This window comes from Dama dama, chromosome 4, assembly GCF_033118175.1.
Source record: "Dama dama isolate Ldn47 chromosome 4, ASM3311817v1, whole genome shotgun sequence".
In the NCBI taxonomy this organism is placed as follows: Eukaryota; Metazoa; Chordata; class Mammalia; order Artiodactyla; family Cervidae; genus Dama; species Dama dama.
The window spans coordinates 30,667,845-30,681,255 of record NC_083684.1 but is presented as its reverse complement, the minus strand read 5'-3'; the positions used below and the strand labels follow the sequence as shown (position 1 = coordinate 30,681,255).

General features: G+C 45.0%; 1 protein-coding gene across 2 annotated transcripts; it reads right to left on the bottom strand.

Moving 5' to 3' along the window:
• Positions 1 to 1,029: 1,029 nt before the first annotated feature.
• Positions 1,030 to 12,557, bottom strand: HERPUD1 (homocysteine inducible ER protein with ubiquitin like domain 1). Of its 2 annotated transcripts, XM_061138554.1 has the most exons (8): positions 12,316 to 12,555; positions 9,416 to 9,493; positions 9,252 to 9,326; positions 7,452 to 7,582; positions 4,902 to 5,024; positions 3,998 to 4,348; positions 2,588 to 2,693; positions 1,030 to 1,794 (listed from the first exon to the last, which is right to left on the bottom strand). In XM_061138554.1, the coding sequence occupies exons 1-8, from the start codon at positions 12,460 to 12,462 to the stop codon at positions 1,630 to 1,632; spliced, it is 1,176 nt and encodes a 391-aa protein (XP_060994537.1). In that variant the 5' UTR covers positions 12,463 to 12,555; the 3' UTR covers positions 1,030 to 1,629. The 2 variants fall into 2 exon arrangements, with proteins under 2 accessions (XP_060994537.1, XP_060994538.1); XM_061138555.1 differs by lacking the exon at positions 1,030 to 1,794 and having other exon boundaries at positions 2,614 to 2,693; positions 4,152 to 4,348; positions 12,316 to 12,557.
• Between the last annotated feature and the right edge of the window lie 854 nt (positions 12,558 to 13,411).

Below are 13,411 nucleotides of genomic sequence, written 5' to 3'. Positions count from 1 at the left end.
CAGAAGAGCCTGATGGGCTACAGTCCATGGGGTTGCAAAGAGTCAGACACGACTGAGTGACTGACCACACACGTGCACACACAAACACACACATAAAACAGCTTTGCCTCTACCCAGCATCTGGCTATGAACTGTACAGGGAATGTTTATTGGATGTCAATGATGTTTCCAGTCATCATTGTAAACAATGATGTTTACATAATCATGACCAGGACTTCCCTAGTGGTGCAGTGGACAGGAATCTGCTCGTCAATGCAGGGTACACAGGTTTGATCCCTGATCTGGGAAGGTTCCACCTGCCGTGGAGCAACTAAGCCTGTGAACCACAACTACCAAGCCTGCGAGCTGCACTTACTAAAACCCGAAAGCTCTAGGGCCCATGAGCCGCAACTACCAAAGCCCGAGTGCCTAGAGCCTGTGCTCTGCGACGAGAAGCCACGTCAGTAAGAAGCCCTCGCACCACAATGAAGAGTAGCCCCGCTCACTGCAACTAGAGAAAGCCTGTGCAAAAAAAAAAAAAAAGCAACAAAGATCTAGTGCAGCCATAAATAAATGATCATGACCATGACGCAAGAAGCGGATTTACTTTGCTGAAAACAACATTCCCAGTTCTTTAGCATTCTACTTACAGCATCATTCATGTGAAAAATACACAGCACTTTACTTTTCAGATTAGTCTCAAAAATAATACTTAAAAGAAAGATTAAAGTCCAAAAGTAAAGCTCAGCATGACAAGTGAGCAGGTGAAAAGTACTTAAAGCCACTAACTTTAAATCGGGGGAATTTAATGCTGATGGGTTACAACATAAGCCAGTATTGTTTAAATCAGGAAATGGGGGGTGCAGGGCAAACACAAGCATAATCTCAGTAAGTTAAAACTTCCGTGGCCTTACCTTATCTTCTTAATCAGTACAAATGGTCCTTTTATAAAAAGAAGCAAAATATTCAGGTTACTCAAAAATCAGCAACTGCTGACCATCCAGTGACGACAGGCACAGAATAAACAACTAAGATGACAGGAGTCTCTGCCAGGGTCATTCATAGTAAAACTTTATTGAACAGAAAACCCAGCAAAGGTTTTCACCTCTGCAAAGCTTCTCTTGGTTTAAAGTAAAGCACTGCATTTTAAAAAGCAATTATACGTAAGTCTTTCCTAGAAAAGTCCTGCTAAAACATGTCTAGCAATTTCAATGATTATATAAAGTAGTACACTTAGTGTAATTTAAACATTCCAACAGGAATCAAATCGTACCAGCAGAATCATTTCTGCGTCTATGACATCTATGTACAAACACTCATGCAGACACACACATCTGGAAAAGTTCCTCAGGCATAAACATGCGAAACTAATGCCTTCTACTTACAATGCCTATTAAACTACAACAGTATATATTAAAGCTCTTCAGAATAAAGACATGAGAAGCCTGTAGGCAATTTTTGTTCATCAATTTGTATCATGGCTTCATGTCTTACTTCCTGCTTTTGCTTAATCACAAAAGCATATCATCCTCTTTGTAGATTCTTATACTATTTCTGTGCCACTGCCATGTCCAGGTAACGAAATCGAGCCAGAATCAGATGATCAGTCCACGCCTGTCAAAGCCTCCAGCATCCAGAGAGGAAACACCGTCAGTTTGCTATGGCTGGAGGGCCTTCTGGAAGGAGAGAGGCAAAGAAAGTCTTGAAGACAAGCCAGGCTGTGCTCATAAATGAAGGGCTGGTCTGCTCGTCACCCCGTACATCCCTGTCTGGAGGGAGGTGGCTGAGATCTTCAATTTCAGGATCAGGACCCCCCTGTAGGGAATAAAACACAAGGAGAAAACAATTAGGACTGTGACAAGCACCCAATAACACTAGGCAAGGGCAGAGTGACTCCCTGGGTCCCTGCGCATAAGCCAAGCGATGCAGGCATGACCGCGGGGATGATGTCGCAGGCTGGACGGAGCTCCTCCTCTGGCCTCCACAGCACAAGTGTGCTGGAGTGCTCTCATAGTTTTCAGTATCCCTGGCCACAGTATCAAATGAAATAACTACATCTTCAACTATTATTAAGTTAGTAATTAAGCTTGCCACTTAATATTTTTCTAATTTTGGCAGTGTTCCTAGCTTAAAAAAAAAAAGGCAACTAAAACTGGAAACACAGAATTCTAAAAACAGATACTACAGTGATACTTTATATTAAAAAGAATCTCCTTTAGGACTGTGCATTAAAGTGCCTTATGGAAACCCTATTTCTGTATGTTATTTTCCAAGAAATCTATTCTGAGAGAGAGACAGGCATATGTTCCTAACTCTTAATTAGAATAACTCTCCATTAGCAGTTTCCATGGTATAATACATTGTTACTAAGCATGAACACTCAAAATAGTTTAAAAAACCATTTACATAAGCCAAAATGCAAATTGCCACACAACAAAAATACCTGATGGATTTTATGACTTTTAAAAATAGCTACTGCTCTAAGAATAAATTTGAAAAAATCTTGACATATTTAGTCTAATAAAATGGAAAAAACCACAAGGTATTTAATTAAAGATGAAGGACTCCAGGGCCCGGCACTTCACACCGGGCTCACTGGGCTCCATACCTGGAAGTTATTGTTGGGGTCTTGATTCACAGCCTCCTGAGGACCACCACCATTCGGGAAGTTCTGAACTGGCCTCTGTCGAAAGGGAAACCACCCGACGTGATGCCTTCGAAGGAAGCACATTAAATCCATCTTAGTGAATAGAGTGAGATGTACTCAAGAATTTAAGGGGCCCTCTTGATGAGATGAGGTCCCCCTCGCTCCCCTCCTCTCAGAACAGGGCCCGATTAAAGCTTGAAGCCAGACCCATCTGCAGACACATTCTACCAGGCCAGGTGGAATGTGAGGTTCTTGATGGTCACTATGAAAACTATGCCTTATTTATTACCATGTGCCCAGCAACAGAAAGCGCACTTGGCACATAGTATGTGCTCAATACATACTTGCTCATCTGAACTAAACCTTACACTTGAAAACTTGAACAGAGAGGAAAAGAGGAAATACATACACAGCTGTGACTGTATGTCATAACATGCTAATAAGACCTAGATTTGGTGACCTAAATATATGATTCTAGAGACGATAGAATTTAAAAATTACCTAAAAGCTTTATCTGGAAAATCCACTTAAATCCAAGTCTTGAAGCAAACATGACAAAATATTAACCATGGTTAATACTGGGTGTGAGTACTGAATGCATTTTTCTAAATATTTCTAAGATTTTTCAAAAACTAAAAAAATCCATTTTTCCTATAGAGGAAAAATGTCTTCAGTCAGTTTTCACCACAAATAAGGACATGTCACTCCAGACCAGGGTTCCCCACTTCGGCACTGCTGACGTCCCAGGCTGGGTATTTACTGTGGGGCTGATCTGTGTACTGTAGTATGTTTAGCAGCTATCAGCTGGATGCCAGTAGAACCACCTCGCCCCACCACCATCCCCACTGTGATAGCTAAAAATGTCCCCAAACACTGCCAGATGTCTTGAGGGTAAGGGTTAGGGTTAGAGGGAGACGTAAAACCATTCTGGTTGAGAACTACTAGCACCATGGATACAGCCAAATGCCAGGCCTGCAACAGTTCCCCGACCCTTGAGGACTATGCCACAGCCAGTGGCCTTCATCCTAGAAGGCAGCTGTAGCCTGGTAAAAGATGAATATGTTCTTATTCAACACAAACACAATTTTTCTTTCCATGCCTCAGTGTGAAAAGAAGCCTGGCAGGTAGCTTAACTAGAGGAAAAGAAGAGAATGTTGTTCTTGTAGCAATACAGATTTAACTGTATTGTTGGCAGTGCACAACCAAGCCATCAATTCTTTATGCTGAAAATGCCGGAATGACTTATTACTTAAATAAACCTCCTTAAATATTGACTGAAACTGCTCAAAAGAGGAAAGTCTGCACTTGGTTTGAGTCATCACACAGTGTGATTTGTAGCAGAGAGGGAATAAAAGCGAAACCACTGCTTACAGGTACATAACCACGGTGGCCCCCATGACCATGAGGAATCGGCTCAGCGAGGAGTAGAAATAGAGGATACTGAGAAACACGGAAAAGGTCGCGGCCGAATAGGTCCAGTCCAACCAATCTCGATTTATCTCATCCTCTTCTTCCACAATGGGGCCTCCTTGAGCATTCATCCGCAGATTCTGATTGGCCCCAGGATTAACCACCACTTGTGGAGCGGCGTTCTGATTGGCGGGCTGGTTTTCAGCTGGAAATTGGTTGTGGATTGGGGCTGGAGTAGGTGCAGTGACCACTGGTATCTCCTGTGCACTTGGTGCGGGGACAAAAGCCCCTGATGCAGCAGTGGCCGCTAAGCTAAGATAAAAACAACAGAGGCAGACACTGTTGAGAGCAAGGCATCCTGAAGACCAGTTCTCATCATCTCAATTACACAGGGATCTTTCACTATTAAGAATTATAGGTAGGGATATACAAATGCAGATTTTCTTTAACTTAGCGAAGAACTTCCTTACTAACAATCATATCTTTAAAAGCTTTTCTGCTCCTAAGGGAAGCCACTTGGTACATTTCATCTGGAATTAAACACCAAGGCCACCAAGAAAGTACAGTGCAATAGTAAATTAAAATTTTCATAAACCATTAGAGATACCACAAATTGAAAAGGAAAGAACATATTCTACATAAAATCATCAAACCATGGATCACACACAAGCACACCTGTGTCAATACACAAGTTAGTAGTTACCATTTATACTGTTCCACCCACAGAACCAGACACAACAGGACTCTGCAGATAATAATGAAAACACACTCATCCCTCCATTTCTAGCTTTACAGGAATCATGGACGCGCGCTCCTTCCACTCCCGGGAGCCCTGGCCACACCCAGCAGGCGGGGAAACACTCACTACTGCATGTAGTACTGCCGCGCATACATCTGCTGGAACCAGGAGAGCTGCAGCCACCCGTAGGTTGTGTAGCCCGAGAAACCAGGCCCCAGGCCCTGGAACGCCGGCTGGGCTGCTTCAGGCCTGTGAAAGATGATTAAAAAATGCTTGTTTTGAGTTGGGTTAGTATGAATCAATGAAAACCAAGTTTAAATCACAATCAGGAATTCAAAACAGAAAGAGACGGAAGACTGGGCTTTGTGACAGTTACACGTAGATTTCCGGGCAAGGCACCAGGGCAACACCATCAGACGGTACTGACAGAGCCCTCCTGCCACGGTCTAGATCCCATGCGAAAACAAGGGCCCTCGCCCAGCACCGGGTTCTCATGTCATCACCCTGACGTACGAACAAGCTGGACCTTTTCAGTCTGAGTGGATCCCCACCCTTATTTTAGACTTGTAGAGTCTCACTGAAGGTCTAAACCCTACTATTCATCCTTCAGGGAGCAGCTTGAAAACGTCACATCTCTCCAAAGCCTTTTCTGCAGGAAATCCTCCCCTTCTCCCAACACCATTTCTCTCCCAACCCTAGATCTGAAATATAAAGGGGGCAGAGTTATGTGTGGCATCACCCAGCCATGCTTACTGACCACCTGTGCCCTGTGAGGCCACCAGGCTGCTATCTCACTGGATCCCCAGCAAGTCTGTGAGCTCTCCAGCCACTCCATTTATACAGGGGAGCCTGAGGACAGCTCAGGGAGGACAAAGCATCTGGATGAGGCCGCTGAACTCCTAAGTAGTAGGGCTGGATCTAAGTCCTGTTTATATGACACCAAACTCCTGCGTTTGTCATTCAGTACAGCCTGGGGCAGGGTGTGTGTGGGAGTCATCTTCTGCCTGTGAGCCCTACACGGTGAACTTCTTTGGCATCACATCACAAAATACAAACTAACACAACTGCAGAAAGACCAGGGATAGTTGCATGGTCATCTGTGCTGGTCAACTCATATCCTTAAAGGTGCATGCACTGTCTGTCCAATAAATATTTGTTGGATGAAATCAACAAGTTTTATGATGGCGAAATTCACAGAGATATGAGCCTCAACTTTCAAATCATACAGTCAAAAAAAGTTTTAAGAGTTTTAAGAGCATCTATCCAATAATGAATTAGATTATCCGACTTGTACGCTGGCAACAGTATTTTAACCAAATTCCATAACCAGATACTTCTAAAATTGTATTCTAATACAAGTATGTTGTGGTACGATACTGTTTTTGATTATTTAAAGATACAAGGTCCTAACGTATAATGTAGGGAACTATACTCAATATCCTGTGATAAACCACAGTGGAAAATAAAAATTTAAAAAGAATGTATATACGTGTATAACTGCGTCACTTTGCCATACAACACCGTAGACAACTGGGAGTTCATGCTCAGTTGCGTCCAACTCTTTGCTACGCTATGGACTGTAGCCCTTGGGGCTTCTCTGTCCATGGGATTTTCCAGGCAAAAATACGGGAGTGGGTTGTCACTTTCTCCTCCAGGGGATCTTCCCAACTCAGGGATCAAACCTGGATCTCCTGCACTGGCAGGTGGATTCTTTACCACTGAGCCACCTGGGAAGTCCCATGTCAATAACAACTGCAAAAAGACACAGTGTGTGTGTAGAAATGACAAAGTATTTTTGTTAGCTCTGATGATGACACTCCAGATACACAAAGTAACTAGAAGGTTTTTTATATCCTGAAGTATATGGGGTGAACTGACAATGTCTGAGAATTATTTTTAAATACCTCAGGACAAAAGGAAAGGAGGAATAGATAAGGCAAGTATGGCAAAAAATTTTAATCATTACATGAAGATTCATTATACAGTTCCCTCTACTTTCATGTGTATCTGAAATTTCCATTAAGAAAAAAACCAACTCTTCATTCCTCAAACACCTGACTGTCAACAATCAGGTATTAAAAACCAAGAAACAGAAGGCAGGGGACTCGGAGAGGAAGACAGTTTCAACTCATAATTAATAAACTGTTTTTTTTTCCCCATAGGGTCTTTCCTAAAAAGGTGTTCTAAGGGCTGTGAAATACAAACAGCACTCCATTTAGACACTTCTGGCTTTTGCTCTAAAGAAAAGCTCTAACTGTACCCCCCTCTCCTAACTCCACCAACACAGTTCCTGGCAGAGCATTTCTCAAATGATACCTTCAGCTTTTGTCAGCCACTGTTACGACAAAGCACAAAGCCCCTTAGCAAAGCGGCTGCAGAGTGCTGACAACAGCCGTTCCAGCGCAGCAGCACCGATTCCCACCGTGAGGTCAGCGCCGTGCGAGGCACACCCACGTAGGAGGAGAAATGCCCAGATTTGCATGATGTGCCTCTCTACTTTTTAGATGTTCCTACAAGGCCATGTATTAAGCTAAATACACAAAAGATCTTTAAAGTGAAGCCCTTATAAAGCAAAACTGTGTCTCTTTTAAAGTTCCATGACTTATAGTACAAACACAGCTTATTCGTAAGTTGATGCAAATGATGCACGTTCATGTTCTTTATGACAACACTCACCTTGAGATGTTCTCCCATCCAGAGGCAGAAGGGTTCCGAAGAACCTCCCTCTGCCTTAAACCGTCACTTGAGGAATCCCCAGGGGACTGTCCCTGATTCAGACCAGTGGGCTGCTCTGTGGCTTCAGCAACCTAAGTGCAACATGAACACAAGAACAAAAGGTCTGATGCAACTGTCTGAAATCAAGCTTCAAGAATTCTTTCGCTGGGAATGGCTTATGTCCCAACCCTGACCTCTGAACTTGACAAAATCAAAATAGACGCAATGTTACATAAAGATATTCTGAAATTTTCTCAACACAGTATCAATACAGAGATACTAAATCTATACTTTTTTTTTCCTAGAGTAGCTATGCTGTAATTTCACTGAAATCTTCCAATGAAGTTATCATTGCCGAGAAAGCAATAGCTTCCTATTAATGCTCCATTCATCTTATGGTATTAAATTTACTAAATCAAGAAATTAAATTTGACTGATAAGGCTTATAAATACAACACAGACCTGAAGTATTTCTTATAGTACAATCAGATGTTTCAGGATGTACTGCTGTAATGCAATTTTAGAGTGTATCACCACATTAGAATATTAATAGTGTATATTTAAACTAACACTGTGAAATGAAAAACAAGGGACTTTAACCATTTAACGTGAGTCTTTATAAAGACTGTGGTCTTTTCTATCCCAACAAATGAAAATTTCCAAAGGAAATAGAGTCACTTTTTTACTCTATAAAAATGAATGGTTCCTCAGAAGAAATTTATTTTGTGCTAAATTCATGACTGCCTTGCTACTTTGGCATCTGGACTCCGAGCCACTATAGGTCAAATTGTGTCCCAGAAAAAGAGTATACTGCAGAACTCCACTTTTCCACTACAAGACTAACAGAACACTCTACTTCTATTATAGTAAACTCTTATTTGTACTGATAACAGTTTATTCCTGATTCTCACTGGGGAAGAGACAAAATATTACATGATAAAAAGGCTCGCTTATCTTTTAATTTACAAATAGTTGTCCGAGCTCCTGTGAGTGCCACAGCCTCCTCCAACTATTACTTGGAGCCCCTGGATCAGATATCCTCACTATGAGGATTAGGAGAATATGTTGCCTCACCAATTTAGGGACAACGCCCCTTGTCAGCTCAGAAGCAGTTATGGAATGAGAACGATGCCCCTTTTCCCTAGGCAACATAATTCTCCTAAAAGAAAAGGGGGGAATGAGAGAGTCATTTCCTAGGCAGGTTGATAAGAAGTCTAGGGGTCCCCAAGGAGAGAGAGGTCTGGGATATTCAAGGAGGAAGAAAGGACAAACTTTTTTACTTTTTTTCCTCTACATTCCTTAGGATTATATAACAATAATGTATCCTGCCTGAGGACAGTCTTTGGATTAAACCCTCTGGCTAATTCTGTTATCTTAAAACAGCCTGGTCTTTACAAGGATGTATCCTGCCTGAGGACAATCTTTGGATTAAACCTTCTGGCCAACTCTGTTATCTTAAAATGTAAATTATGGGAGTGGGTCTGGTGAGGTCTTTACAACCTCCAGACATTCTTTGGATTCACTGGGGAGTATATAACTCCATTGCTAACACTAGCAAAGGGGGTACTCTTTTGCCCTCTTCTGATGCCTATGTCAGAAGCTTTCTCTATCTCCTTTATACTTTAATAAAACTTTATTACACACACACAAAAAAAAATAAAAATAAAAAGGCTCGCTTATGAGTTTAACCCAACTTCCTTTATTTCTACCTCGACAGTCTGAATGACACAAACTGCCACAGTCGTGAAAAAGCAGACTTACCTTTGCACCGGCTTCTGGCATTTTTGAAGTACTCTTCACATTGCACACCAGATGCATAACATGCCGTTTTTCCTGCTGAAAGTAATAAGGAAATACTTTAGGACTTGAATTCAACCCGGCTAGTGCTCAAAATCATTCAAAAAGTTAATAATATTAAGTGATACCTGTGGAAGCAAGTCCCTGAGACACTGGTGATCCAACAACAGCTTTCCGGAATAAATTAACCTCTGGTCCTCTGGACGCTTATGGAAAGAAAGAGTAGCACAGGTCAGCACTTAGCCCTGCAAGTTCCCAAACAGAAGACACTGTTTTATATAAATATTTAAATTTTTTTTCCCCCAGCATCATAGGAGAACATTTTTCCAAAGGCCCCATATACTTTTATTCAGAAAATTCTCAACTTTAAACTGATTTCTAACATGCAAACAAATTTAGGATGGCAAACTACATCCAGTCCACAAAGTCTATGGCAACCTACTTAACTCCTAGGGAGACTGCTTTCTGCCACAAAAAGCACCAATCTGGAGTTCCTACAGCAACCAACTTCAAAACCTCGTTTGGTCTCAAGAGAACTCAAAGCGAGCCTTCACTAAAACCACAGAACACCGTCCCAAGGTAACACGAAGCAGTTATAAACTTAAGCCCTCCAAGAGACTTTTCTCAACATACAAACGCAGCTAGAGAGGAGACAGTGTGTGGCAACACTCCACACAACCCTGAGAGATATTTAGTATGCCTATTTTAACGTGGGTTAGATCTCTGGGTCAGGAAGGCCCAATCCAGTATTCTTGCCTGGAGAATTCCATGGACAGAGGAGCCTGGCAGGCTATAGGCCACAGCATAGCAAAGAGTCAGACACAGCTGAAGCACCTTAGCAAGCAATTTTAAGGGGGAGGGGGAAAGTCTAAAATTCACTTGTCCAAGGTCACGTGCTGCTAAAGTCAAGATTCCTAACCCTCTTCTCCATTCCAGCGATTTTAAAACCACAGTGGTGCCACACACTTTTATACAGATCTCACTTTTAAAATCTATTTTTAATTCCCTTAAAAACTGGACTTAAAGGCTTCAAATGACATACACCAAAGTCAGTACACCGGAGAGCATCACCAACTTCTTAACCTACTCTTGCCAGAATAACCAACTATGCAAAATTTGGAATAAACCCATTCCTGCAAAGTAGCCAAAGATACAAAAGTAAGCTGTTTAAAACAAAACAATAACAGTATCGATTTATCTGTGTCAATCAGGATTTTTTTTTGACACTGGGCAAGTATAACAAACTACAGAAATATACTGAATGTTGTGTTCACCATCATTCTCAACAACTGAACTTTTTAAGTAAACGCTATACACTTGGACTTGTAAATGTTATTGCATAGGTGGGATCCTGCATTATTAAAGTGTTTCACACTAGGAAAGGTTTGAAAACCACAGGTGCCTGTGATTTGAGGCCTGTTAAAGGCCTGAACTGACCCTGGTGTCTTTACCCAGAATGCTGATTTGAAGAAAAATATATTAAGCAAACCACTATCAAAAGTAAGGCTTCTCACATTACAAAGCAAATGATGAGTGTGCTTCAGCCATAATTTTTAAACACAAATTTACATATCTGAGACCTTTTACTTACAACTTTAGGTCCTCAAACCAGAGTGATGCTCCTTACCCAGGGAAGCCCAAAAGGAAAGCTCTCTTCCAAAACACCGCCTTTCACCAAATGATGCAACAAGAGCCTACACCTGCCTCGCCAATTTGTGTATCTAATAGCCATTCTCATAGCAGCTTAACACCTGGTTTCTTGGAAGCAACTATGGTGACCTTGCAAACAGTGCCAAGATAAATGCTAACAAAATGGGAGCCTCTTAAACAAATAAGTAAATTTCAAAAGAACGGCTCAGAAGGGACACTCACACTTCCACCTTCTTGACAACAGGGAACAAAAACAACCTGACCCATGAGCCATGGCACGTAATAACGCTTCAGATAAGGAGGGACAATTTCACAATCTCGTCCTGACCTGATGCCCTCTTCTGTTTGACTGAGGGGAATTACAGTCCTGGGCAGCAAAGAACACTGCTGACACTTACATAATATTAGAGTAAAAAAAATTAGAAAGTAAACACAGGAAGGTCCAGTTCATGGCTTCCATCACGTGGTGGGGAGGGAGGGCCGTCGCTAAGGGTGATGTTCACAGATGTGTCAACCAAAACAAAGCGAGGAAATCTCTGTAACTGAGGGCCCAAAGTCTTTAAAACCCAGACTCGAGTAGGTTCCTTCCACCTATCTGCGTTCTAAGTCACTCTTAAGCAGAAAGCGCACGAGGCTCCTCCCTGGGACTAGGCAGACGCTGTGGAGTCCAGCTCACAGGGAGGGGCCCCGAGGCGGAAGGTGGACCCGGAGGGGAACAGCCACGTCCTTGCTCCTGGGTATGGGGCCTTCGGTACACACGGCCCGGCGCTCACCACGCTTCTCTATGGCCACTGGCCTGGGCTTAGCCCCTGCCCTCTCCTCTCCCCAGGGAGAGGCCACATCAGAAAACCCAGTTTGCAGCCTTCACGTTTCCTTATTTCTAACCTAATCGGATACGATCCTAACCAGGAACACGTTGCTCTGACGTTTGGGGGAAACTGAGGTTTGGAGGATAAAACGATTCACCCAAGGTCAAACTGCTGTTTCAGCGGCTTTGTAAGGCTGGAAGCCAGATCGAGGGGACGGGAAGGGGTCTGGAGAGGTATATGGCAGAGTTTGGGGACCTAGGAGGCGACGTGACAGGGGAAGGCGGCCCCGTCAGGAAGGCGGGGCGATGGCGGCCCGGGAGAAGGAAGTGGCAGTCACGGGGCCAGGCCCAGGGGCGCCTACGGCGGCAGGGCACTGAAAGGGGGGGACCGCAGGCCCGGGAAACTGGCCTTGGGGGGAGCAGCCATCGGAGGACGGCCGGCGAAGGGAGAGGACGCAGGGAGGGGAGGTGGACACGGATCTCTAGGGGGCAGGGGGCGCCACGAGGGCTGCGAGGCTGACAGCCGGGGTGGCGGGGTGCTGGCAGCGGGAGTCGGGGCCCCCCTCTCACCGGGCGCTCGGGGTAGACGCGGCTCAGATGGGCCTTGAGGCGGCCCACGCTCCAGCTGCGGTCGGCGCTCAGCTCCAAGTCTCGGTGGCGCTGGTTGGGGCTCTTCACCAGGAGCGTGACGGGTTCAGGCTCGGGCTCAGGCTCCATGTCGACGGCGCCCCCAGACAGCAGGGAGGAAGCGTCCCAGCCGCCAGCAACCCCCGCAACGACGGTTCCAGTCTCTGGGGCGCGCGCCCCCGCCTCCGGCACCTTTTATAAGCACCCCGCGCCCGGACTCTGCGGACAGAACCCTTTGTGGCTGTCGCCCATTGGCTGAGGCGGAGGCCCCTGCCCTAACGTGGCCCAATCGGCGCCCACTTCCGTGGGCGGAAGGGCGGGCCAAGGCCCGTGGGCGCGGGCTGATGCAACCCGCGGCGGTGGCGTCACCCGGAGTCGCGGCTGCGGCTGGGGAGCCCGGGTTCGGTGACCATGCTGGGGTGCGTGCGGCCCGCGCGGGGTCCCTCAGCCCTGAGGACACTGGCTTGCTCCGTGGCTCGGGTTGCTCAAGGCCGTTTAGGGAGGGCCGTCCCTGCAGACTCCCGGTTTGGCAGCCTCTGCAAATTGTTTCCTCACAAAGCAGCACCCCCGCCCCTCTGCCCCCAGTCCCACTTACTCTTTCCCTTCCCAGGGGTGGCCCGAGACGTCAGGCACCCAGGGCAGGCGGCGCCGCCCCGACCCTTGCCTCGGCTCAAAGAACCGCTGGGCGAACCCAGTTTGCGGCGCCCTAGGAGCGCCAGGAAGAAGGGCGGATCCTTCCTGTGGTTAAGGATGCAGGAATCTGAGCCAATGTTGCCTGTTCATCTGTGACCTCAGTCTTGAAAGTACACCCCCAAGTGTGGGACATCATACTGAGTGGCAGGCAGGGCACAGTCCATGTTAAGCTGGGGGACGTTGGAAAAAGTCCTCAGTTTATAGGATACTAACATATGCTTCCTTGAAACAGGCTGAGAAGGGAAGGCAGGCTTCTGTTTTCCTAAAAAGTGACCTCAAAGGCCTTGCTGCTGTAGACGCTCCCTCTCTCTGTAGGAAAAAAGGTCTTGAAAAAACAAAACTGCCA

Excerpts from the sequence above, each read along its gene's own strand:
- HERPUD1 (XM_061138554.1), bottom strand. The coding sequence starts at position 12,462 with ATGGAGCCTGAGCCCGAGCCTGAACCCGTCACGCTCCTGGTGAAGAGC. Across the intron at positions 7,583-9,251 it reads TGCCAGAAGCCGGTGCAAAG|GTTGCTGAAGCCACAGAGCA; the intron begins GTAAGTCTGCTT and ends TGTTGCACTTAG. Across the intron at positions 1,795-2,587 it reads ACCCCAACAATAACTTCCAG|GGGGGTCCTGATCCTGAAAT; the intron begins GTATGGAGCCCA and ends TATTCCCTACAG.